This window comes from Bufo gargarizans, chromosome 6 (assembly GCF_014858855.1).
Source record: "Bufo gargarizans isolate SCDJY-AF-19 chromosome 6, ASM1485885v1, whole genome shotgun sequence".
Lineage (NCBI taxonomy): Eukaryota > Metazoa > Chordata > Amphibia > Anura > Bufonidae > Bufo > Bufo gargarizans.
The window spans coordinates 387,851,326-387,875,151 of NC_058085.1; the positions used below are offsets into that span (position 1 = coordinate 387,851,326).

General features: G+C 46.4%; 1 protein-coding gene across 1 annotated transcript in view; it reads left to right on the plus strand.

Moving 5' to 3' along the window:
* Positions 1-23,826, plus strand: part of LOC122940713 (phosphatidylinositol 4-kinase type 2-alpha-like) — a 33,018-nt gene that overhangs the window by 4,221 nt on the left and 4,971 nt on the right. The window contains exons 2-7 of the mRNA XM_044297424.1: positions 9,427-9,627; positions 11,760-11,891; positions 13,293-13,446; positions 17,333-17,394; positions 17,480-17,579; positions 20,331-20,464. Of these exons, the coding sequence (XP_044153359.1) occupies positions 9,427-9,627; positions 11,760-11,891; positions 13,293-13,446; positions 17,333-17,394; positions 17,480-17,579; positions 20,331-20,464 (783 nt within the window). The remainder of the gene's footprint in view (positions 1-9,426; positions 9,628-11,759; positions 11,892-13,292; positions 13,447-17,332; positions 17,395-17,479; positions 17,580-20,330; positions 20,465-23,826) is intronic.

The window sequence follows — 23,826 nt, forward strand, 5'->3', positions numbered from 1 at the left end:
AGAAAAATGGAACGGTTCGGTTAGGGCGCAGCTACTTGCGTCACACAATACATTCTCCTGATTGGCGGCCTGAATAACGTCAAACGTAAGCGCAACATAAACACCACGCCGCCATTACTACAGATAATAGGAGAAGCTGTGGTCGTCTCAGGAACTACCAAACACCAAAATGCAAGTAGTGAAAACACGAGCTGCTGGATGACCTCCATCTTTGTTGTTTGTAGCGTCGCGTTTGTTGTCGCACTAGTGTGACGTCACGCTACGCATTTTTTTTCTAAACCACGTATTGACCCGGCGGCCCGAGTTGCAGTGGAAACGCTCACCTAAATAGACCGGACCATTAAAAATCTTCCAAACTGAGCCGACCCGAACCGATCCTCTCAGTGGAAACGAGGCACTAGCTTCCCCTACAACTGGCAACACGTGGGACTCCTCGGTTCCCTAATAAATGGCAGAACACAAGGCTCCTGAGTTCCCCTTTCACACTGAAGTCCAGGGCTCCCCTTTAGTTTTCTGATCAGCAGGGGTGCTGGGTGTCAAACCCCCGCCGATGAGCTAGTGACGGGCTGTTCTGAGGATAAAGGCTGTGTTCACATCCGCGTTATGGTTAGCCAGTGACAGATCGGTCACACGACTGCGCCCACGGCCTCCTGTCGTCTAGATGGTAGCAGACACCGATGTGGGGAGATAATTGGTGTAAATCCTTCCTTCTCGGCTGTGTCACCCCGTCCCCTGTCATTCTATAGACGTGGCTTCCCATCTCCGCCATCTGTGTCATCGGCAGTGCTGGCAGGTGATTGCACGTGGCATGCTTTGGCAGTGAGATACTAGATAGAAGTTGGCAAGTGTGCCCATGTCACACAGATTTCACACGTCTTCGTATGTCTTCTGCACTGCACGATGCTCGCAACACGACACCCGTAAATGATAGCGGCCTTTCATCCCGCGTGCTGCAGCAACTGCCAGCACGAAATTCTGGAAATGCAAATGTCAAATGCAAAAATGTCCTGTAAATGTCACTGCGCAGCTTATGCTGGAAGCCTGCCATCCCCGGGGAGTGCTCCTGAATGGGATGTTACTGCACCTCGGAATTGCCTGCCAGCCATTGCCCCGTTACCTTTACTGATATTACCCCCGGGGATCAGCAGATGATCCGTGGGCAGATGGCCGCGCCAGACGGGGCGAGTGATTACAACTCCCATCAGGTCTAGTATTAGTATTGCTGCTTCTCAATAGTCTAATAATATTGGGCAACTGCTAGTTGTGCAATTTTCCTATTCAGCAACCGAGGTAGCTGCTGATTTCAGGCAAAAAGAAACAAAAAATGGGGAAGTGATTGAGCCTGCCTAAATCTGCTGAGATATTGCAATAAGGATTGGACTTAAAGGGGAATTCCAGGTTGTTAATATTGATGGGCTATCCTCAGGATAGGTCATCAGTGGGGGTCCGACTCCCGGCACCCAGGCCGATCAGCAATTGGAAGAGGTCACAGCGCTTAGGTGAGCGCTGTGGTCTCTTTCTCAGTCTGTGACGTAATTTCCATCAGTCACATGGTCTATGTACAGCTCAGATCTATTCAAGTGAATGGGCCTGGGCTGCAATACCAAGCACAGCCACTGTACAATGTATGGCGCTGTGCTTGGTGCACTATGAAGGCTGCAGAGCTCCGCCTAGCGCTGCGGCCCCTTCTTACAGATGATTATTGGAGTTGCTGGGAGTCATAGATCAGTTTGTCAGTCCCCTTTAAATTACTGAAGCCCCTAGAGTCCCTCCATATGTCTCTATATGGTGCGTTATTTGGCACAGTATTGTGGAATTATTTTCCGCTAGAAGCCGTGCTGTGTAATATGACCTCTGAAGGAGATTGGAAAATGCTGAAATCTACCTTGATCAGATGCCTGATGGGAGGACTGTGAGCCTTAGGCCCCTTTCAGATGAGCGAGTGTCACGCTGCGGACTCGCAGAGCAGCACCTGTCCTGACCTCCCTTGCACTGCCGGGGCACATAGCATTATATTGATTTATTATGCTGTGTACATGTCAGTCCTATCCAATACTACAGACCTCTAAAGGTTACATAACATCATAAATCAATATAATGCTATGCGACCCCGGCAGTGCTAGGGAGGTCAGGACAGGTTCTGCTCTGCGAGTCCGCAGCGTGACACTCGCTCGTCTGAAAGGGGCCTAAGGGTACATTCACACAACCGTATTTATGGGTCTGCCTCTGTCCCGCAATTTTGTGACCCATTCTTTTCAGTGGGGCTGCAAAAGATGGCGACAGCACACCTTGTCAATTGCGGACAAGAATAGGCATTTCTAACATAGGGCTGGCCGTATGCCTTCTGCAAAATGCGGAACGCATATGGGGCTGGTTTCCGCAATTTGTGGACCGCAAAACGCATACAGTTGTGTGACTAGACCCTTAACTGTAGCGAGATCCACGGCGCTCGGTTGCAGCATTGCAAAATATTTGCTGGTTTGTAAATCGTAAAGGCGCCATACACGTTGGAGAAATATCAGGCGAACCCACCTATCGTCGACCGTGCCTGGGGGCGGCACGCCAGAACGCCGAATAAACTGCTGTGGTGTGTGTTCAGCTTTAGACGCTTTCAAGATTTCGGCTAAGTGCAAGTGAAACATCCTGGAAGGGAGGTCCGTGATGCAGCTGTGGATCCAGAATGAGGAGGTTTTATAATCTCTTGTGACTGTATGACGCAGAGCCGCCATCAGGAATTGGACCCGGGGGCTGCTTTTTGGAATGGGGAGATTTATTAAGATCTAAAAATCTAAAAGTTGCACCATTTTTCTGCTAGAAATGTGCCACTTTTTGATAAATTCTCCCAACATTCCACTCTTGCCATACGCATACATTTGTGTTGCTTTTTGCACCAGTTTCTTGTCATGGAGTAAGATGCGCCAAATTTATTAAGAGGTGACCAGACCGTTGAACCTCTCTGCAGGGAAAGCTGGCGCAGGTCAATGCAGGCCCAGATGGATCGGTCACATAACCCTCTATCGATGACCATCCGTGCGCCTACTATAATATATGCCAGCTTGTAGCATAATTTATAAGAAGTCTGTCGGACCGCAGGAGGCCGTTCCCGCTCCCGCCAAGCCTTCTTACTCAAAATGCCACTTGTTCCATATATTGCCACTTTATTAAGTCACAAAAATGGCACAAATCACTTGATAAATTTCCTCCAGACAGTTTCCTGTGAGAAATAACGAGCAATTCCACGCGTGCTATATACATGCTCTGCAGAGGCTGCAGTGTTAAGCAGGCCCTGACTCGGGTTGACCCTGTTCCTCAGGGGTTGACTCTGTACAGGCTCCACCGAAACCTCAGCATTCGCAAACTCGGATGGGGATCAAATGAGAAAGGACCTGTTGATTCTTTTCCAGGATGGAAGGGGGAGTGGGGTCCATTACCAGCAGTTTCATTTTGATGCTTGCAGTGGGACTTCCTAATCTCTGAGTGCACTCTTTTATAGTACTCGCTCAGTACAGTGCACTTGACATGAGTGTGTAAGGAGGACAGAGCGGAGATGTTCCACGTATAGCATACTTGACATTCCAAGGATTCTTGCAACCTTCTGCTTGATGCCTCCATCACTTTGATGCCTCATTCCCAGTTATTCAGCGCTGCCAGTTCCCGCTACCTTAGGACAGAGGGTAAAGTAAGGACTGCACAGACAACAGGGGTGCGTTTGCCCGATCCCTGGGACCCCTGCGGCGTGGGTCGTATGTTACACAGATGCAGAACCCCTGCTACATGCCCCGGGTATCATGGTCGGATGACGAACAGTCACCAGAAAGGCATGTATATTAGATTTGTCTGGCTTCAGACGCTTTTATGAGGTTACGATGTCGTGGGATTAGATTTATAATTTAGAATAATAGAATTAGGCTGAGAGATTTTTTGATGGCTTCGATAATGATCCTGTACAGAGGGCACAGGGGGCATCACCAGGAGATGTGATGGACCTATATCCTTTATACACTCTGTACATTGCTGTACGCTTCTTTCAGGGCTTCTAGTTTTAGTTCCTTTTTGTACTGAAGTGATCACTTTAGAAAGCGTAGATATTTTTTGCCCGGGTGAGATGTGGACGCTTGCATTGTAGACCCATTGCCATCTGTGCCCATTTTAACGTGGAAGGATGGAGTAATGGCCGCAGATAACTTCATTACTATTCCACAAGTTTATGTTAATTAGTGTGTCGGACTGTGAGGATCCTCCGATCAAATATAGGGTTCTACATCAACCCCTTCTACCCTACTCCTTACCAAGGGGCCCTTGGTTCTGGTATCTAAAATGGCTGGGTCCTGTCAATTATGGTTATGCCATTAGTGGGAGCCATAATGAAGCGTTTTGCTGCCCTTGCTCAATTCAGAACTGATGATGGATACCAGCTTAGATCCACCGAGGTGATGGTAGGCTGTGCCTTTTGTTTGATAGAGCCTCAGCCTCCCAACCTAAATAGATTAATTCAGGTGACATTCATCTTCTTAGGAGGAGGGTAACATGTGCAGCACTCATATTGTGCTAGGGTCTTCCAGTGCCTTAGATAAAAGCACTTGTGTGAGGATCTTACTACCCTTGGTTATAGGAGTGATGCTGAAGATTGACCAACTCCATCAATGTTATGCGTGTTTCTTCCAGTCAGAAGGAGATGGTTATATCGCCATCGTGCAAGCTCCTCCAGTTAAGGGTCTTTCAGCTGTTTGGTGAAGCCTCTCCTCTCTCCCATGTCGGTCTGCAAGACCCTTATGTAAAGACCAACAAAGTTTAGGTCTGTCAGTCCCATAAATGAAGGCCCTCAACGAGGGTCTGCCAGTTCATTAGATGAAATTGCTCGAGTGTCTGCCAGTCCCTTAGACGACAGCCCTCAACGAGGGTCTGCCAGTCCCTTAGACGACAGCCCTCAACGAGGGTCTGCCAGTCCCTTAGACGACAGCCCTCAACGAGGGTCTGCCAGTCCCTTAGACGACAGCCCTCAACGAGGGTCTGCCAGTCCCTTAGACGACAGCCCTCAACCGAGGGTCTGCCAGTCCCTTAGACGACAGCCCTCAACCGAGGGTCTGCCAGTCCCTTAGACGACAGCCCTCAACCGAGGGTCTGCCAGTCCCTTAGACGACAGCCCTCAACCGAGGGTCTGCCAGTCCCTTAGACGACAGCCCTCAACCGAGGGTCTGCCAGTCCCTTAGACGACAGCCCTCAACCGAGGGTCTGCCAGTCCCTTAGACGACAGCCCTCAACCGAGGGTCTGCCAGTCCCTTAGACGACAGCCCTCAACCGAGGGTCTGCCAGTCCCTTAGACGACAGCCCTCAACCGAGGGTCTGCCAGTCCCTTAGACGACAGCCCTCAACCGAGGGTCTGCCAGTCCCTTAGACGACAGCCCTCAACCGAGGGTCTGCCAGTCCCTTAGACGACAGCCCTCAACCGAGGGTCTGCCAGTCCCTTAGACGACAGCCCTCAACCGAGGGTCTGCCAGTCCCTTAGACGACAGCCCTCAACCGAGGGTCTGCCAGTCCCTTAGACGACAGCCCTCAACCGAGGGTCTGCCAGTCCCTTAGACGACAGCCCTCAACCGAGGGTCTGCCAGTCCCTTAGACGACAGCCCTCAACCGAGGGTCTGCCAGTCCCTTAGACGACAGCCCTCAACCGAGGGTCTGCCAGTCCCTTAGACGACAGCCCTCAACCGAGGGTCTGCCAGTCACATAGATGAAACATGCTAGATGCACCCTTAGTGCTGGACATTGAGGTGAATGGTTGAATCTTCCATTGACACATGCGTTATGGTGGGATGCCTACCATTTACTACGGTCAGTGGTCTACAGGCCAATTTTTTGAAAGCCCTCAAGAATGAGAAGGTATTAGTTTGTTGGTTGTCAGGATGAGGCAGTACATGTCTAATGTATCTGGGCATCTGGTGAAGTGATAACTGCAGAACTTTCTCTATTTCATGTCCCTGTATTTTGAGCTGCGGAACCATTTAGTTTGAGCCACACTCTGAAACGAGAGCGGATTGGGACCTTCCCTTCCTGTCTCAATTTCGTCATTTCTGGAGTTCAGGAGATTTCTATCTCCTCCTTTCTCACCTTTCCCGTCCTCCCGTTTCACCTCGCTTCAGTTATCTTCCCGTCTAATGTTGTTGGGTCCTCGCATTATCTGTCTTCTGCATCTGCTGAGTTTCTTTTTCCCTTTCTTCTATCAGACCAGTTGGTTGCTTATTGATTTTGGGTTGGTGCCCATCATCTCAGCCGGAACGGAGCCTTCACTATCTACAGCTCTTATTAGAATAACAAAACAGCCGTTCACGTTTAAATAAAGGAAACCAGGAATTTGGAAGCCGACCCGGCTGTTTTCTGCACTTTACTACTGCCGTGTATGTGGTTTAGATTTCATCCCATGTTCTTTTCATTCACTCAATCTTTAATTGTGTGTAATTGAGGGGAGTGGCTGTAATGGGCCCGGACAGTGGCCATTTTGAATAATAATTTAACATATTCACCAGCTGAATTACTATCTAACTGGATCCTAAAGTCTACAGAAATCTACCACGACATGTAGACCCTTGATAATCAAGAACCGATTTTATTTTTCCAGAGCAGATCCTTCCCTACCCTTTGATGTTTTCAGTGAATGTATGACCCAGTCTTCAGTTTCTGGAGGTTGTTGCCCCTCTGTTTCATCCATGGAAGACGTTTGGGTTTCTTTATAATCAGAGATGACCACGTCCTACATCATTGATGGGAGAGAGACTTAAGTTGGGGGCAGCGTAATGTTAATTAGTGTACCCATAGGCTGGCTGGAGTATCCTCTCAATAGGGTTAGGCACTGATCGGGACAGGGTGCAGCTTTCTGCCATGTCAGAGAAGGGGAAATGGAGGGGATGTAGAATGAAGCCTTTCATCCTGGATGTCTATGTTATGGAATTACTACTACTACTACTTCCTTCCTCCTTTCCTTTCCTTTAACTCCTTCCTTCACCCCTTTCCTTTCATTTACCTTCTTTCTTTTCTCCTTTCCTTTTTTCTTTCATTTACCGCCCTTCTTTCTTTACCTCTTTCCTCCCTTCCTTTCCCTTTTTACCTCTTTCCTCCCTTCCTTTCCCTTTTTACCTCTTTCCTCCCTTCCTTTCCCTTTTTACCTCTTTCCTCCCTTCCTTTCCCTTTTTACCTCTTTCCTCCCTTCCTTTCCCTTTTTACCTCCTTTCCTCCCTTCCTTTCCCTTTTTACCTCCTTTCCTCCCTTCCATTCCCTTTTTTACCTCCTTTCCTCCCTTCCATTCCCTTTTTTACCTCCTTTCCTCCCTTCCATTCCCTTTTTTACCTCCTTTCCTCCCTTCCATTCCCTTTTTTACCTCCTTTCCTCCCTTCCTTTCCCTTTTTACCTCCTTTCCTCCCTTCCTTTCCCTTTTTACCTCCTTTCCTCCCTTCCTTTCCCTTTTTACCTCCTTTCCTCCCTTCCTTTCCCTTTTTACCTCCTTTCCTCCCTTCCTTTCCCTTTTTACCTCCTTTCCTTCCTTCCTTTCCCTTTTTACCTCCTTTCCTCCCTTCCTTTCCCTTTTTACCTCCTTTCCTCCCTTCCTTTCCCTTTTTACCCTCCTTTCCTCCCTTCCTTTCCCTTTTTACCTCCTTTCCTCCCTTCCTTTCCCTTTTTACCTCCTTTCCTTCCTTCCTTTCCCTTTTTACCTCCTTTCCTCCCTTCCTTTCCCTTTTTACCTCCTTTCCTCCCTTCCTTTCCCTTTTTACCTCCTTTCCTCCCTTCCTTTCCCTTTTTACCTCCTTTCCTCCCTTCCTTTCCCTTTTTACCTCCTTTCCTCCCTTCCTTTCCCTTTTTACCTCCTTTCCTTCCTTCCTTTCCCTTTTTACCTCCTTTCCTCCCTTCCTTTCCCTTTTTACCTCCTTTCCTCCCTTCCTTTCCCTTTTTACCTCCTTTCCTCCCTTCCTTTCCCTTTTTACCTCCTTTCCTCCCTTCCTTTCCCTTTTTACCTTTTAAAAGTAATTTTTGTGTTGCTGCATTCCAAAAGAGGAATGTTTGGGGGGCAGGGGTTGAATAGCAATTCCAGCATACAGTATTAGTGCCTGTCAGTGTTACTGACCATCCATCGGATGCTCACAGCAGACCTAGGAGCTTTCCTTAGGCCCCCGGCTTCCATGGTAATGTGTAGGACCCCGTTAATGTCCAGTACATAGGAGTGTCAGTGGCCCCTGTGGAGCGGCACATACATTTATGTCTGCCTGGTCAGCATTTATGTTAGGTCTTCATATTTCTCCCATTTGTCCCAGCAATGGAGGTGACCAGTGACTAATGGTCCTCACACTGATCACGAGTCAGGCAACTGACTTCTAGGACTCTCATTCTGGCATCATCTGCAAAAGAGGAAGCTTGTCTCCGTGGTCCAGTAGTATGCGGTGCACTGTAGTTGTGTGTTATTTATATTTATTATGTAAAATGCACATAATCTAAGGTTAGTTTCACATCAGCGTTTTTTTTGTTCAGGTTCCGCTTTTGTTAATACAACACTACGCATCCGTTCGTATGCGGTTGTATTATATTGAAACCGAACAAACTGGATCCGGCATTAAAATCGTTGTAAGTCAATGGCGGACGGATCAGTTTTTTTAATGCCAGATCCGGTTTCTTCCATTTCACAGACCGGACACAAAACTGCTGCTTACTGTCACAAAACGGAACTGATGCATCCATCATTGACAATGAATGGGGACAAAACTGAACCGTTTTGACTCGATTTTGAGGTCCTCTGCCAGATCTCAAAATCGGAAAGCCAAAAACGCTTATGTAAAGATAGCCTAAATTAGGATTTTTATGTGTCCCATCAGTTAAGTGTCCTTTTTTTTAAATTGCTCATAGAGCAGGGATCAGCAACCTTCGGCACTCCAGCTGTGGTGAAACTACAACTCCCAGCATGCACACTTGTTTTGCTGTTTTCAGAACTCCCATAGAAATGAATGGAGCATGCTGGGAGTTGTAGTTTCAGCACAGCTGGAGTGCCGAAGGTTGATGACCACTGTCGTAGAGGCATGTCTGAAATTATATATCTCTAAAATGTAGGGACAGAAACGCTCAACCCCCATTCTTTTTGTTCAGGTCTCCTCCGAGAGCAGAACCGACAGGAACTAAGGGGTGCAATGCTCATACGAGCGCTTCTGCCCCTTCCTTTTAGCAAAACGTGGAGGTCTGATCACCTGGACCCCCACAGATCTGAACTTCTGAAGTGTAAATTTTAAGTTTCCATTCCTTAATAACAGTTCGCTGATGACATTGGTTCACATTAGGAATGGGTGACTGGTCTCACAATGTTATGATGGGGATGAAAGTCCTGGATGGAAATGTGAGGTCTCCCTGACCTCTTGATGAAGCATTTTCTGCATGATGTTCTCTTTTATTTTCCAGGAAGTCATTGCCGTCTTCAAACCAAAAACAGAGGAGCCCTACGGCCAGCTGAACCCCAAGTGGACAAAGTGGCTGCAGAAGCTGTGCTGCCCCTGCTGTTTCGGACGGGACTGTCTTGTTCTGAACCAGGGATATCTGTCCGAGGCCGGAGCCAGTCTAGTAGACCAAAAACTGGAGCTAAATATTGTTCCTCGCACTAGGGTAATCTCACTCCTCCATTATGCAGGCAGCTAGAATTCAGCTGTGGCTCCACGGAGATGTGGCGTCGCCTCTGATTTGCAGTAACATTGCACAAGGCCACAATGGACGATCGGTTTAGACTTGAGGGCCACTGGAACCGGCTACTCAGTCTGTTCATGAAATGTGGAACTCATTAAAGGGTTTCTCTGCGATTTTTCTTATTGATGGCCTATATCCAAAACTCCAATCTAGACAGCACTTCAAGTGATAAGAAGAGGAGGGGGGGGGGGGGGGCCACGCCCCCAAGGGGTAAGATTCAACTCCCCCACATAAATGGATAGTCCAAAACTGTACAAGATTAAGACATCCGTTTTAATTTCAAAATTGGGTATCCAAAGCAAAGTCGCATCTGGAATAAAAAGGATCACCAATTTTGCAATTGGATGTGCTGTCTCCATCTTGTACCGTTTTGGACTATCATCAGGATAGGTAATCAATCCGAAATTGGCAGAGTCCGACTCCCGCCACCCCTGTCCCATCAGCTGTTTGAGGAAACTGCGGCGCTCACCGGAGCCTCCTCGCAGCCTACCAAGCACAACGCTGTCCATTTGGTAGCAACTGTGCTTGGTATGGCAGCTCAGGCCTATTCACCTAGGCCATGTGACCGATGAACGCGATGTCACATGTCCTAGAGAGAGGCCTAAGCTGTCATGGAATGCTGTGGCCTCTTTGGCCAATCTGATATTGATGACCTTTCCTGAGGATAGGTCACCATCATCAATATTAAAATCCTAGAAAACCTCTTTATTAATATCATTTATTTGATTGCGCCATTAAAGGGGTTGTGCAGCGATTTTATATTGATGACCTCTCCTCGGCCACCCCCACCGATTAGCTGTTTGACAAGGAGGCGGCGCACCATGCGAGCTCTACTTCCTCTTCATTACACTACGCATCGTCTCTTGTGGAGCGGCAGCGTAGTGTGATTACAAGTACCCGAGTACTCGTCATTATAGGGTGATGAACAGGAAGCAGTGCTTGCATGGAGCACCGCCTCCTCTTCAAACATCTGATCGGCGAGGGTGCTGGGTGTCGGAACCCTGCTGATCTGATACAGATGACCTGTCCTGAGGATAGGTCATTAATAGAAATCGCTGCACAACCCCTTCAATTCCATGGAACTGTACATCAAGAGGGGGTTACACATACGTAATATAAAAAATACAATAAACAGACTGGTACAGAGGGGGGGAGAATCCTACATACAAGAGATTACAATCTACAAATCTCTTTATTGGGGTTGTCTATGTTGGACAGTCTCTTTTTGTTTGTTGCAAGGGCCCCCAATAATAGTGATCACACGGGTTCTCCTCCGGTGAGAATGCCAGCGATCAGTTGTAAGCCCAGGTACATGTTCTCAATTTCCTTGCTGCTCCACCTTTAGGGGAAGCAAAGATTAGATCCCATTGAAATCATTGGTCGTCTTGGTCTTGGACCTCCAGAGTGAGAGAGACTTTTTGAATGGCAATCAATGCTGGTCCGACTTAATGCGGCGCCCAGCTGAAGTGTATTATGGCTGCGCAGTAAGGCTACTTTCACACTTGCGTTGTTGCTTTCCGGTATTGAGGTCCGGCAGAGGATCTCTATACCGGGGGGGAAAAAAAAAGTTACTGTTTTGTCCTCCGGCATTTTAAATGGAAAGAGATCCATTCCGGATGCATCAGGAGGACGTCTTCCGTTCCAGCAGCATTCCGTTTTGTGACCGGAAACCAAAACCGCTGAAAGCTGCGGTTTTGTGTCTGGCCTAAAAAAAACAGATCCGTCACCCATTGACTTTCAATGTATTTAGTGACGGTGACTGTTTTTTTTTTTTTTTTTTCGTTTTGATTTCACACAATCGCATCCTAACGGAACGGATGCATCCTGATGTGCAAAATCAAAACGGATCAGTTTTCCTCTGCCGTATCTCAATACCGGTATTAACAACACAAGTGTGAAAGTAGCCTTAGGGAGCCCATGAGGGGCCCTGACCACTGCCAGATCTCCCCCTACATTGTACTTTCATATTCATTATAGAAACGTAATCTGTTCACGCGGCTCTCGATTCCTGTAATCTTTCTAGATGGTCAGCTCTGCCCTGTGCTTTATTGCAGGTTGTATATTTATCCAGTGAAACATTTAATTACAGCGCCATAGACCGCGTCAAGTCCAGAGGGAAGCGGCTGGCGTTGGAAAAAGTGCCAAAAGTTGGTCAGCGGTTTAATCGGATTGGATTGCCTCCTAAGGTAAGGCAGAAGGACCAATAGCTTGTATGGATGCAGCCCGCCTGTTCATGCTGTCCGTTGAGCGCAGTGCTGACTTGGTGGATTGCATCTGATTAAAACACTCCATAATTAGACATCTTGTTCTGTTGGGGCCTCAGGTCTCAGTGCTCGTTTTCTTTTCTGTAAAATGTAAAAAAAATGCATAAAGGGTCATCCTCTTCACAGATACTGATGGCATATTGCTGGGGCATGCTATTCCTTGGGAGGTGGGGGAGGGACTTACCCTGTTCTGAGATTGAAGGGGTCACAACGGCTGCTTGTAGAGATCGGTCATAACTTTCTGTGATGGGAATAACTCTTTAATAGGAATAAGTTTGGTCAAGAATGCAGAACAAGCCCTGTGACGTGATCAAGGCCCATGTCTACTATTGGCAGACAGCCATTGGTCTGTTAAAGGGCCCCAGGCCTGTCTGACCATACTTCCTGTTGTTAGGGCACACTCGGGTATGTCCTGACCTATGTACTAGTCCACGCTGGTCTCTACCACTCCGTCCTCTCTCGACACAATGCCCAATCAGCCAATCACTACTGCCTCAGCCAGTCATTGGCTAAGTGGGAACTTCCTGTTTGTCGAGAGAGGACGGGGTGGTAGAGACCAGCGGGCGACGGGAGCGGCAGGGGATCAATGAAGGGAGTATGGGTTCTTATACTTTTTACTTCCCTCTCAGTCCACTGCCACCAATTTTTTTTTCTCCACGTGAAAACTCCTTTAAATAGAGGTCCTGGTACTGAAAATAATATACATTTTTTGGCCTTGTAACAACCTTTGCGATAAATCTATAACCATTTATGATTGACTGTAAAGAAAAAAATGCATATAAATGAAACGCTGTCTGTGTACCAAGAAATGGAAGCTACATAAAGTACAACTCCTCTCCAAAGAGCTAAGCGATATGCCACCAATGTCCGAGATGAGAATACTCCTTAAAGGGCATCTGTCAGCAGTTTCGTACCTATGACACTGTCTGACCTGTTACATGTGCGCTTGGCAGCTGAAGGCATCTGTGTTGGTCCCATGTTCATATGTGTCCTCATTACTGAGAAAAATAAGGTTTTAATATATGCAATTTAGCCTCTAGGAGCAATGGGGGCGTCACCATTACATTTGAAACTTGAAGATTGAAATATCTTTGGGTGATGCTCCGAGCCTGCCGGAGTGATCGCAAGGCTGGGGGTGGTCACATGGTACAGGGCAGCAGGTCACGTGATCAGACTGCCGAGAACGTGACCTCTGTGTCCCGGCAACAGGAACAGACAGGAATGTAACAGAGCAGGAGTGGCGGCCACATCTTTAATAAGGGGTGCACTGAGAGCAGGCGTTTCTATATTTCTAGATTTTATGTTTTTTTGTTTTTTTTCAAGGTTGGCTCCTTCCAGCTGTTTGTTAAAGGCTATAAGGATGCAGATTATTGGCTGCGGAGGTTTGAGGCGGAACCCCTTCCTGAAAATACCAACCGGCAACTACAGTTACAGTTTGAGAGGCTGGTGGTCTTAGATTACATAATCCGGAATACAGGTACATTTACACCACTGCTTGTTAAGAGTTGTGCCAAAATCATGCATTATGTCTCCGCAGGGTAGGGGGATAAGTGTCCAACTGCTAAAGGGCCGACAAGAACGGGGGTCCTGGGTCTCCCTGCATCAAGTGGTGCCACCCCATTTCTCTGTGGGACTCCCAAAGATAGCGTTGCACTTGGCTTCTCTTTGGCAGGCGATAAATGGAGTTAGGGAACATGCTTGACTGCCACTCATTCATACAGGGGGACACAGGACCCCCATTATGATCGGTGGATGGATCCCCTTTAATCTGGTACTTATACCATCCCCTGTGGATATAGAATCAGTGTTTGATCTTGGCACAACCCCTGTCGGTACAATACGAGGTGGACACATGTTAAACCCCTCCAGATCCTTGACCACAAAAGCACACGTCACAGTCATGTATGGCAAACGTTCATGGCATCAGTCACTCCAACTGCGCTTCCTGACAGTTTTCCCCCTCAAAATCATGTAATGGTCAACAGCAGAAGTTTTTTTTCTTTAGCTTTATAGCAAATAAACATTAGATCAAGTGACCCATTAAAGCGCTAATAGGAAATGCGTTTCCGTTTAAAAAATTTTTTTTTGTAATACCTTCCAGCATCCGTACATACATGTAGATGATTGCGCAGGGCGCCGAGCCTGTGCCCCCCCCCCACCCCCCGATCACCTGGGGGGTGGGGGGTGTTCGCTTTTTCCCCTCACTGCCAGCTCCTGCATTGATAGATGGGGCAGCCAGGATGTTACAATAGGGTCCCCAGAACCGTCCAGTGTAAGCCCCAGTAAAGGCGTACCTGAGTCATTTTACATGCGCAGGGTGTCATGTCATCTAGCCCTGTGACATTACATTACAAAAAAAACATTGTTAAAAATTTGTATTGGGACTGTAAAGAAAAAAAATAAGTTTAAAATGATTAAAAAAAAGTTTACAATAAAGTAAAATATCAACTCAAAGAAAAAAGTCAATAATTAGTAATAAGCGTACATATTAGGTAAACTCTCAATAATAAAAACTATAGCAGAAATATGTTTTCATGCATTCTGCCATTCTAAAAAATGTATCTAAATTAAAGGGGTTGTGGCAGCAATAAATGTTTTAATATATTTCAACACGAAAAACTAGTATTTTTGCAATTTTCTTTCTGTTAAAAAATGCTCCAGTTGTAAGATATTCTCTTTAGTTCATTATAATGGCGCCGCCTGGTGTTTAAACTATATAGTAGTGTGCAACTGCCACCAGGTATCTCTACTGCTAGAAATTGTGACAGTTACAGAGAGAGAGCTGCAACAGAAAGGACGCACCCACTGAGCTGTAATAAGGAGAGGACTGCAGTAGAGAGTACACCCCCCCCCACCCCCCAAGCTGAGATTTGGAGAGAGCTGCAGCAGAAAGGATACTCCCCCTGAGCGATGATGGGAAGAGAGCTGCAGCTGAAAGGACACCCCTCCTGAGTTGCCAGTTTGAACTAAATCTAGCAGAGCAATGAATGGGGAGATCACTGGATCCATGTGAGGCACAGGGCTGGTTCTAGCTCCGACATGTCTATATGATGTTTGATTTAAAAAAAAAATGAAAATCAATCATGGGGAAACCCCTTTAAAGATTGGCTGATATGTACAATGACTCTGCAACTTGCCCTAAACAGCTACATGGACATAAATATACAGAAGATCTGCCTGATTGAATGCTGTGCAAAAACAAAAATAATTCCTGTGGTCCTTTGAAGGGGGGTTTTCTCATGCTCAATGTAAAAAATGAAAACCAGACATCATATAGAACATGCCCATCTCTTTCTAACAAAGTTAGAACCAGCCCTGTACCTCACATGGATCCAGAGATCTCCTCATTAATAGCTCTGCTGGATTTATATCAAAATGACAGCTCAGGGGGCCTGTCCATGATCTCCCTATCACAGCTCAGGAGGCAGTTACCTTGTAACATAGTACATAAGGCTGAAAAAGTACATTTGTCCATCCAGTTCGGCCTGTCATCCTGCAAGTTGATCCAGAGGAAGGCAAAAAAACCTGTGAGGTAGAAGCCAATTTTCCCCACTTTAGGGGAATAAAAAATTCCTTCCCGACTCCAATCAGGCATCAGAATAACTCCCTGGATCAACGATCCCTCTCTAGTAGCTATAGCCTGTAATATTATTACACTCCAGAAATACATCCAGGCCCCTCTTGAATTCCTTTATTGTCCTCACCATCACCACCTCCTCCGGCAGAGAGCTCCATAGTCTCACTGCTCTTACCGTAAAGAATCCTCTTCTATGTTTGTGTACAAACCTTCTTTCCTCCAGACGCAGAGGATGTCCCCTCGTCACAGTCACAGTCCTGGGAATAAATAGATGATGGGAGAGATCTCTGTACTGACCCCTGATATATTTATACATAGTAATTAGCTCTCCCCTCAGTCGTCTTTTTTCTAAAGTGAATAACCCTAATGTTGATAATCTTTCTGGGTACTGTAGTTGCCCCATTCCAGTTATTACTTTAGTTGCCCTCCTCTGGACCCTCTCCAGCTCTGCTATGTCTGCCTTGTTCACAGGAGCCCAGAACTGTACACAGTACTCCATGTGTGGTCTGACTAGTGATTTGTAAAGTGGTAGGACTATGTTCTCATCACGGTATCTATGCCCCTTTTGATGCAACCCATTATCTTATTGGTCTTAGCAGCAGCTGCCTGACACTGGTTTCTACAGCTTAGTTTGCTGTTTTTTAAAATTTCTAGATCCTTTTCCATGTCAGTGTTACCGATTGTTTTACCATTTAGTATGTACGGGTGACTTGCATTATTCCTTCCCATGTGCATAACCTTACATTTGTCAGTGTAAAACCTCATCTGCCACTTATCTGCCCAAGCCTCCAATCTATCCAGATCCCTCTGTAGTAGTATACTGTCCTCATCAGTGTAAATTACTTTACACAGTTTAGTGTCATCTGCGAAAATTGATATTTTACTATGCAAGCCTTCTACAAGATCATTAATAAATATATTGAAGAGAATAGGGCCCAATACTGACCCCTGAGGTACTCCACTAGTGACAGTGACCCAATCTGAGTGTGTACCGTTAATAACCACCTCTGTGTTCTATCACTCAGCCAGTTACTTACCCACATACAGACGTTTTCTCCCAGTCCGAGCATTCTCATTTTATATACTAACCTTCCATGCTGTACAGTGTCAAATGCTTTGGAGAAGTCAAGATATACGACATCCATTGATTCGCCGCTGTCAAGTCTAGAACTTACCTCCTCATAGAAACTGATTAAATTTGTTTGACATGACCGATCCCTCACATTCAATCCCTTTAAGAGGTCACGAGTCCCCCCCCCCCCCCCCCAAACCGTGGTGCCACTTTTCTCTGGAAAACAATTGTATCATACGGGTTAAAATTCCACATCTCGTTGGTGGAGCCTCAGGCAGGTCCCAAAGATGTTATTAGATTGCCACCTGATCCTATTATCCTATTAAAATGCAGAATGTGCTGAGAAAAACGACTCGAGGTAGAGAAGACAATAATACTGTTTGTTTGTTTCTTACATTTATAAATGTGACATCTGTAACCCAATCCTACAGGAAGATTTTCCAGCTACAAGTCACGTCATGGCCGTACATGGCCTATACTCCATTGAAATCAGTTTTTATTCTCCGGTATCCCTGTAGAAATGCTCATGTGGGCGACCATATACATCAACAGTATCCATAGGGCTCCATTCATCAGACTGAGGCCTTAAGAGCGTTCTTTGGCCTCCATCTGGATGATATAGGAAGGCACGGCAAAGCCTAATTACATATAAAACATGTGTAGATGTTGGATTATGCGACTTACTGAAACTTCTGCATTCGCTTGTTTCCTCAGATCGAGGCAATGACAACTGGCTGATAAAGTACGACTACCCCATGGAGAATGCAGCGTCCAGGGTCAGTATTCGCAGGGTTTTAGGGACAGTTCTAACATCTATCAAAGCTGTCATAAGGAGTTTTTGAACCATTTGCTTCTCCTTAGGATTCAGATTGGATCTTAGTAAGAGAACCCATCATCAAGATCGCTGCTATTGACAATGGTTTGGCCTTCCCGCTCAAGCATCCCGATTCCTGGAGAGCCTGTATGTCTGTACTCCAACTATCTTCTTTATTGCCAAACAATTAGTAGGGGCCCTACGTATAGGCCGTCATTGTTTTTCTAAGAATACCTTTTCACTGACTTTTTTGTTTATTTGCTTCCTAAACGCACAATTAAAGGGAGTCTGTCATCAACATTTCACCTTTGTAACCCTTCCCATAGCTTTCTAGCAGCCTTACAGTTAATAAAAACATTACCTTTATGATCAATCCTGGACTCATAAAACCGGCAAAAAACATCTTTGTAGCATATGCAAATGAGGTCTCGCAGGGGCGGCGTTACCCTCGTAGGTGCCCTGCTAGCTCAGCCTTTTCTTCGCTTCCCCCGCCCCTTCCTTCCCTCTGACCGCCTATCTACTAACTTGTTTTGCCGACATCCCTCGCCTGCGCACTCGGTCCGTCGGCCGGCGCATGCGCACTGCGATGCCAATTCCTTGTACGGCATCACAGTAATTAATGCGCATGCGCCGATGGACCGCCTCCTTTGTTGTGTCTTCGCGCCGTTAGCCGGCGCATGCGCAATAGTTACTGTGATGCCGTTCAAGGAATGGGAATCGCAGTGCGCATGCGCCGGCCGTTGGACTGAGTGCGCATGCGCGGGATCTCGGCGAAACAAGAAGTTAGTAGATAGGCGGTCAGAGGGAAGGGGCGGGGGGAAGCGAAGAAAAGGCTGAGCTAGCAGGGCACCTACGAGGGTAACTCCGCCCCTGGGCACTTGCAAGACCTCATTTGCATATGCTACAAAGATGTTTTTTGCCGGTTTTATGAGTCCAGGATTGATCATAAAGGTAACGTTTTTATTAACTGTAAGGCTGCTAGAAAGCTATGGGAAGGGTTACAAAGGTGACATGTTGATGACAGACTCCCTTTAAGTAACTTTCTAAATAGTTTTCTTTAGAGATTTCTTCCATTTTAAATCTGCAGAGTCCTTCACCTGGCTGTCGATCCTGCTGAATTTGACATAAATCTGCCATGACTGATCCTATTTCTGATGTCTCTCTCAGTTCTCCTTCTCTGTGTTAAAGGGGTGGTGCAGCGCTATAGTATTGAGGACCTATCCTCAGGATAGGTGATCAATATTATATTGGCAGGGGGTCCAACTCCCGGCACCCAGGCCAATCTGCTGTTTGAAGCAATAGTAGTGTAATTACCTGCATGTCATCTCACTTGTAGAGGCGGCGCAGTGTAATTTGGGCACCTCTTGACACTTCAAACAGTTGATCGGCGGGGGTGCCGCGAGTCGTGACCCCCGCCGATCTGATATTGATGACCTATCCTGAGGATAGACCTCAATATTGTAGCGTTGCGCAACCCCTTTAAAGAGATTTTATTCCTCAGAATAGGTCATCAGTATGAGATCATGGGGTTCCGACTCTCGGCATACCCGGGAGGACGCCAGGGCGCTCACCAGAGCAGCGGTGAGCACAGTGGCCTTCTCGCAGTTTACCAAACACAATGCTGGTATTGGTATCGCAGCTCAGCCCCTTAGAATGTGACTGAGCTGACCTAGGCCATATGACTGTCACATGTCCTAGGAGGGCTAAGCGTTCACGGAGTGCCACAGACTCTTTATATAGCTGATCAGCAGAGGTGCCAGATGTCGGACCCTGCCGATTTTCATATTGATGACCTATCCTGAGGATAGATCACCGATATAAAGATCCCAGAATACCCCTTTAAGGCTGCCATGGACATTCAATAGCTCTCAGATGCATAGCTTGGTTTATCCAACAGATATCTCTTCCTACTAACCCTTATACATACAGGTTCGGTTTGGCCGAATGTATATGTGTATTCATCGGGCAGAGGGCGAACGAAAGCCGCTGCCATACACTTCTGGTGGCAGCTTACCTTCAGGGAGAACAAAAGGATTGTGCGAACAAATTCACTTTGCTCGATCCTTCTCTCCCCCAACATCATCAGGTTCATCCAATAATACACTAATGTGTATGGAGGACCTATAGAGAGATAGCAGCAGGAGGTTATATAGGGCAGATCGGAGTGTGGAGAGGGTGACGATCCAAGGGTGGAAGATCACACGGGCTGTGAGTAGGAACAAAAACCGATATAGGGCAGTTTGCAGGGGAAAGCAGCAGCATCCTGGACACACTAATTAGACATGTATTATTGGGAGGGAAACATCCACTTGAGAAAAGTCTGACATAGGAGCAGGGTGCAAAACTGAATATCAGGGGGTCTGAAAATGAATGAAGAAATGAACATTGCAAACTGAAATTTTGTGCAATTTTTTTTTTTATTAATTGAGATAAATACCTTTTACTTGTGGCTGATTCGGCCACCCTGCCTTATTTTTTAAAATATCGCTCCTGCCCCCCGCCACAGTGGGGTGCAGAATCAGCAGGGTGGCAGAATTAGCAGGGGGGGGGGGTATAATCTCATTCATTAAAAACCCATGAAAGGTCCTCTTTAAATCAAGGTAACCACTAACATGTAAAAATCATATCTTATATGTCAATGGTGTCCATAGCTTTTATGGGCTAAGTGCAGGCAAAAAATGAAAATCTAGTGTCCTGTGCTGTGGTGCCGCTGGAGCCAAGTGCTGGTCATGACCAATATGGGTAATGATATGATACTGGGACTCCTCTTTGTGGCTTTTCTAGATGTTCTCTTACGTGAGCGGCTTCCTATATTAACTGCGGCTCCTAACATTACCCTTTTGGCTGCTGATACATATTGGACCATTTAGTTTTTGTTTTTTTCCCCCTCTTCCTTAGATCCTTTCTACTGGGCCTGGTTACCACAAGCCAAAGTTCCATTTTCACAGGAGATCAAAGAACTCATCCTCCCGAAAATCTCAGACCCCAATTTTGTGAAAGATTTAGAGGAAGATCTCTATGAGCTTTTTAAGGTTGGATATCTTGCATATCTCCACTTCTGAGAACCTCCAGATACATTTACATACATAGGGCTCTGTTTGCACCCCGTCTGAGCCTTCCATCAGATATAGACATTGGGAGAACTGCCTCTGACATAAGACTCCATCGGTGGTATAGGTCACTTTTTGACTCCCAGCATAGCGTGGTCGGCTATGCTTTTCTATATAGGGGGGGGGGAAATAGGTATTTTGACCTCCATCTGTTGAATGAAACCCCATAGATACGTTTGACATGTACGCCAGGAGCTTTCATTGTCTATACAGCAAGCTTAAGTGCTACTGATATCAGCCACCCTGCTGTCCTCCTATAGATCTAGAAACCCTTAAAGGGTTTGTCCAGGGTTTTGATATTCGTGGCCCGCCCCGAGGATAGGGCAGGCATTCTCAAACTGCCGGCCCTCCAGCTGTTGCAAAACTACAACTCCCAGCATGCCCGAACAGCCTACAGGTATCAACCTACAGCAGGGCATTATGGGAGTTGTCGTTTTACAACAGCTGAAGGGCCGCAGTTTGAGGATGCCTGGGATAGGTCATCATTACCTGATTGGTGGGGTTCCGATTCCCGGCACCTGTGCTGTTTAGCTGTTTGAAGAGGCTGTGGCACTTTGGTGAGTGCTACGGCCTCCTCACTGCTTACAAAGCACCGCACTATTCATTGTATAGCGGCAGTGCTTGGTATTGTAGCCCAGTCCCATTTACTGATGTGACTGATGAACGTGACAGCATTGGCCAAGGAAAAGACTGCAGCGCTCACCAGAGCACCACTGTCTCTTCAAGCAGCTGATCGATGGGGTGCCAAGAGTCAGACCCCCATCGATTTAGATATTGATGACTTATCCTGAGGATAGGCCATCAGTATCAAAATCCCAGACAGCCGCTTTAATTAACATATTTTTCGCCCTATAGAATTTACCGGCCCATAAGACGCAGCTAGAGGAGGGCAATAGGAAGAAAATATATTTTTCATTAGACTTTAGATCAGACTACCAGTCAGACCCGGAAGAAGCGGTTCCAGCACTCGCAATAAAACTTTGTTGCACTTTATTTCTTCTTGTAGCAAATAACTTTCACATAGACACAATCCTCCACCCAAGCATACTTATCAGACCCCCAATATTAATAAGACCCTCAATCAGACCCCAATGTTAATAAGACCTCAGATCCACAATCGGACCTCAGCTCAGACCCCAATGTGAATGCCCCCCCAATCAGACCTCAGATAAGAGCCCAATATAAATTGTGCGCAGCCACAGTACAGCCGGCAGCAGGGGAGCAGGAAGTGGTGAGTGCAGAGCCCGAGGAGCGCTGTATTCACCGCTTCCCGATCCTCCCGTACTAATGAGCGCTCCCATAATGGGAGCACTCGTTACTATTCGCCCTCACTTTGGGGAGAAAAAGTTGTGTCTTATGGGGTGAAAAATACGGTACATATCATATATAACGCGCCTGGTTTTGTATCTTTATATTATAGAAGTTGTCTAATCATGAAAAAAAACTAGGGGTCATCGGTTTGCCCCATTTTCAGCTTCTGGAACTCCCAGCAATCAGATGTTCCCTCGATGCACTGGAAGCTGCAGCCGGCCAAACATGTGCCGAACATGTGCAGCACAGATATGTAGTGTCTACACGTCAGGCATTCGCATGGATGGGCCAGGAGGTACTACTCTGCATTAGAGAGGGGTTTCCTGAACATTAGCGCACCTCTAGGACACCCATAGACCTAATGTACCACATGGGATAGGTGATCTTAGACAACCAGTTTTTTTTTTTTTGTTTTTTTTTTTGGGGGGAGGGGATTGAATGAGAGGTAATGTGAAGTGGTCGGGGTTTGTGGGTCAGACACGTGACGCAGAATCCAGAAGTTATGAAGAAAGTGTTTGTTCGGGGTAACAATACGAGCCTCTGTTACTCGTGTGTCACATTCCTTCCCACGCTTTATACAATTTGCCGTGGTTTACAGTGAAAATTCATGAGCGTTTGTGGTTCGTCAACAAGAAAAGAAGCAGCAGTAAAACAGATCTGTAGGAGTCGGTCTGAACACGGCCTTGGGCGGGAATGAAAGATTCAGTGATTAGCAGTGGTCCCTGCAGCGCTGGGGTCCTGGGTCTAACCAGGGACATCTGCCCGGAGTTTGTGTTCTCCCCGTGTTTGCCTGGGTTTTCCAGATACTCCAGTTACAAGTAGGTAAATTGGCTACCTACAAAATTGACCCTAGTGTGCATTGTGTGTTGGGGTCAAGTGCCTGTACGGTCTCACAGGTGGTTGCAGCAGAATATATACTGTAATCTATTCCTTTTTGGTTTCTGAATTTCAAGGTAATATGGTGGTTAGTGGTGCCGAGATCTCCTGCACTAGTTTCTCCTTTTTGCTGGCATTGCCAGGGCGCCTGACTGTATATATTTGGTGCAAATGCCCAGATATGTTTTTTACATTTTGGCTGCCTCTGGCAGGGTCATGGGCAGCTTCTTGAACTTCTCTCTCTGGGGGGGTCAAGAATGTCCTTTTTAAGACATTTTCTGGAGGCTGTGTAGTAGACAATTGCCAGTCATTGAACACAATTGGGCGCCCCCCTTAATTTAAAGGGAACCTGTCACTGGGATTTTGGGTATAGAGCTGAGGACATGGGTTGCTAGATGGCCGCTAGCACATCCGCAATACCCAGTCCCCATAGCTCTGTGTGCTTTTATTGTGTATAAAATCTGATTTTATACATATGCAAATTAACCTGAGATGAGTCAGAGCTTGAAAATATGACTCTTCTCTGGTCACACAAGTAAGATATGACTGTTATGTTAATTTGCATATGTATCAAATCCGTTTTTTACACAATAAAAGCACACAGAGCTATGGGGACTCTGTATTCTGGATGTGCTAGCGGCCATCTAGCAACCCATGTCCTCAGCTCTATACCCAAAATCCCGGTGACGGGTTCCGTTTAAGGCTTTTTTATCCTGAGACAGGAGGAGCTGATGGCAATGGAGAGATGGATACTCCATCTTCTATACTATTTGCTCCCCTAACATCCTTTTTAGGGACCCCAGTGTTATAGGTGTACAGTCGTGGCCAAAAGTTTTGAGAATGACACAAATATTAGTTTTCACAAAGTTTGCTGCTAAACTGCTTTTAGATCTTTGTTTCAGTTGTTTCTGTGATGTAGTGAAATATAATTACTCGCACTTCATACGTTTTAAAGGCTTTTATCGACAATTGCATGACATTTATGCAGAGTCAGTATTTGCAGTGTTGGCCCTTCTTTTTCAGGACCTCTGCAATTCGACTGGGCATGCTCTCAATCAACTTCTGGGCCAATTCCTGACTGATAGCAACCCATTCTT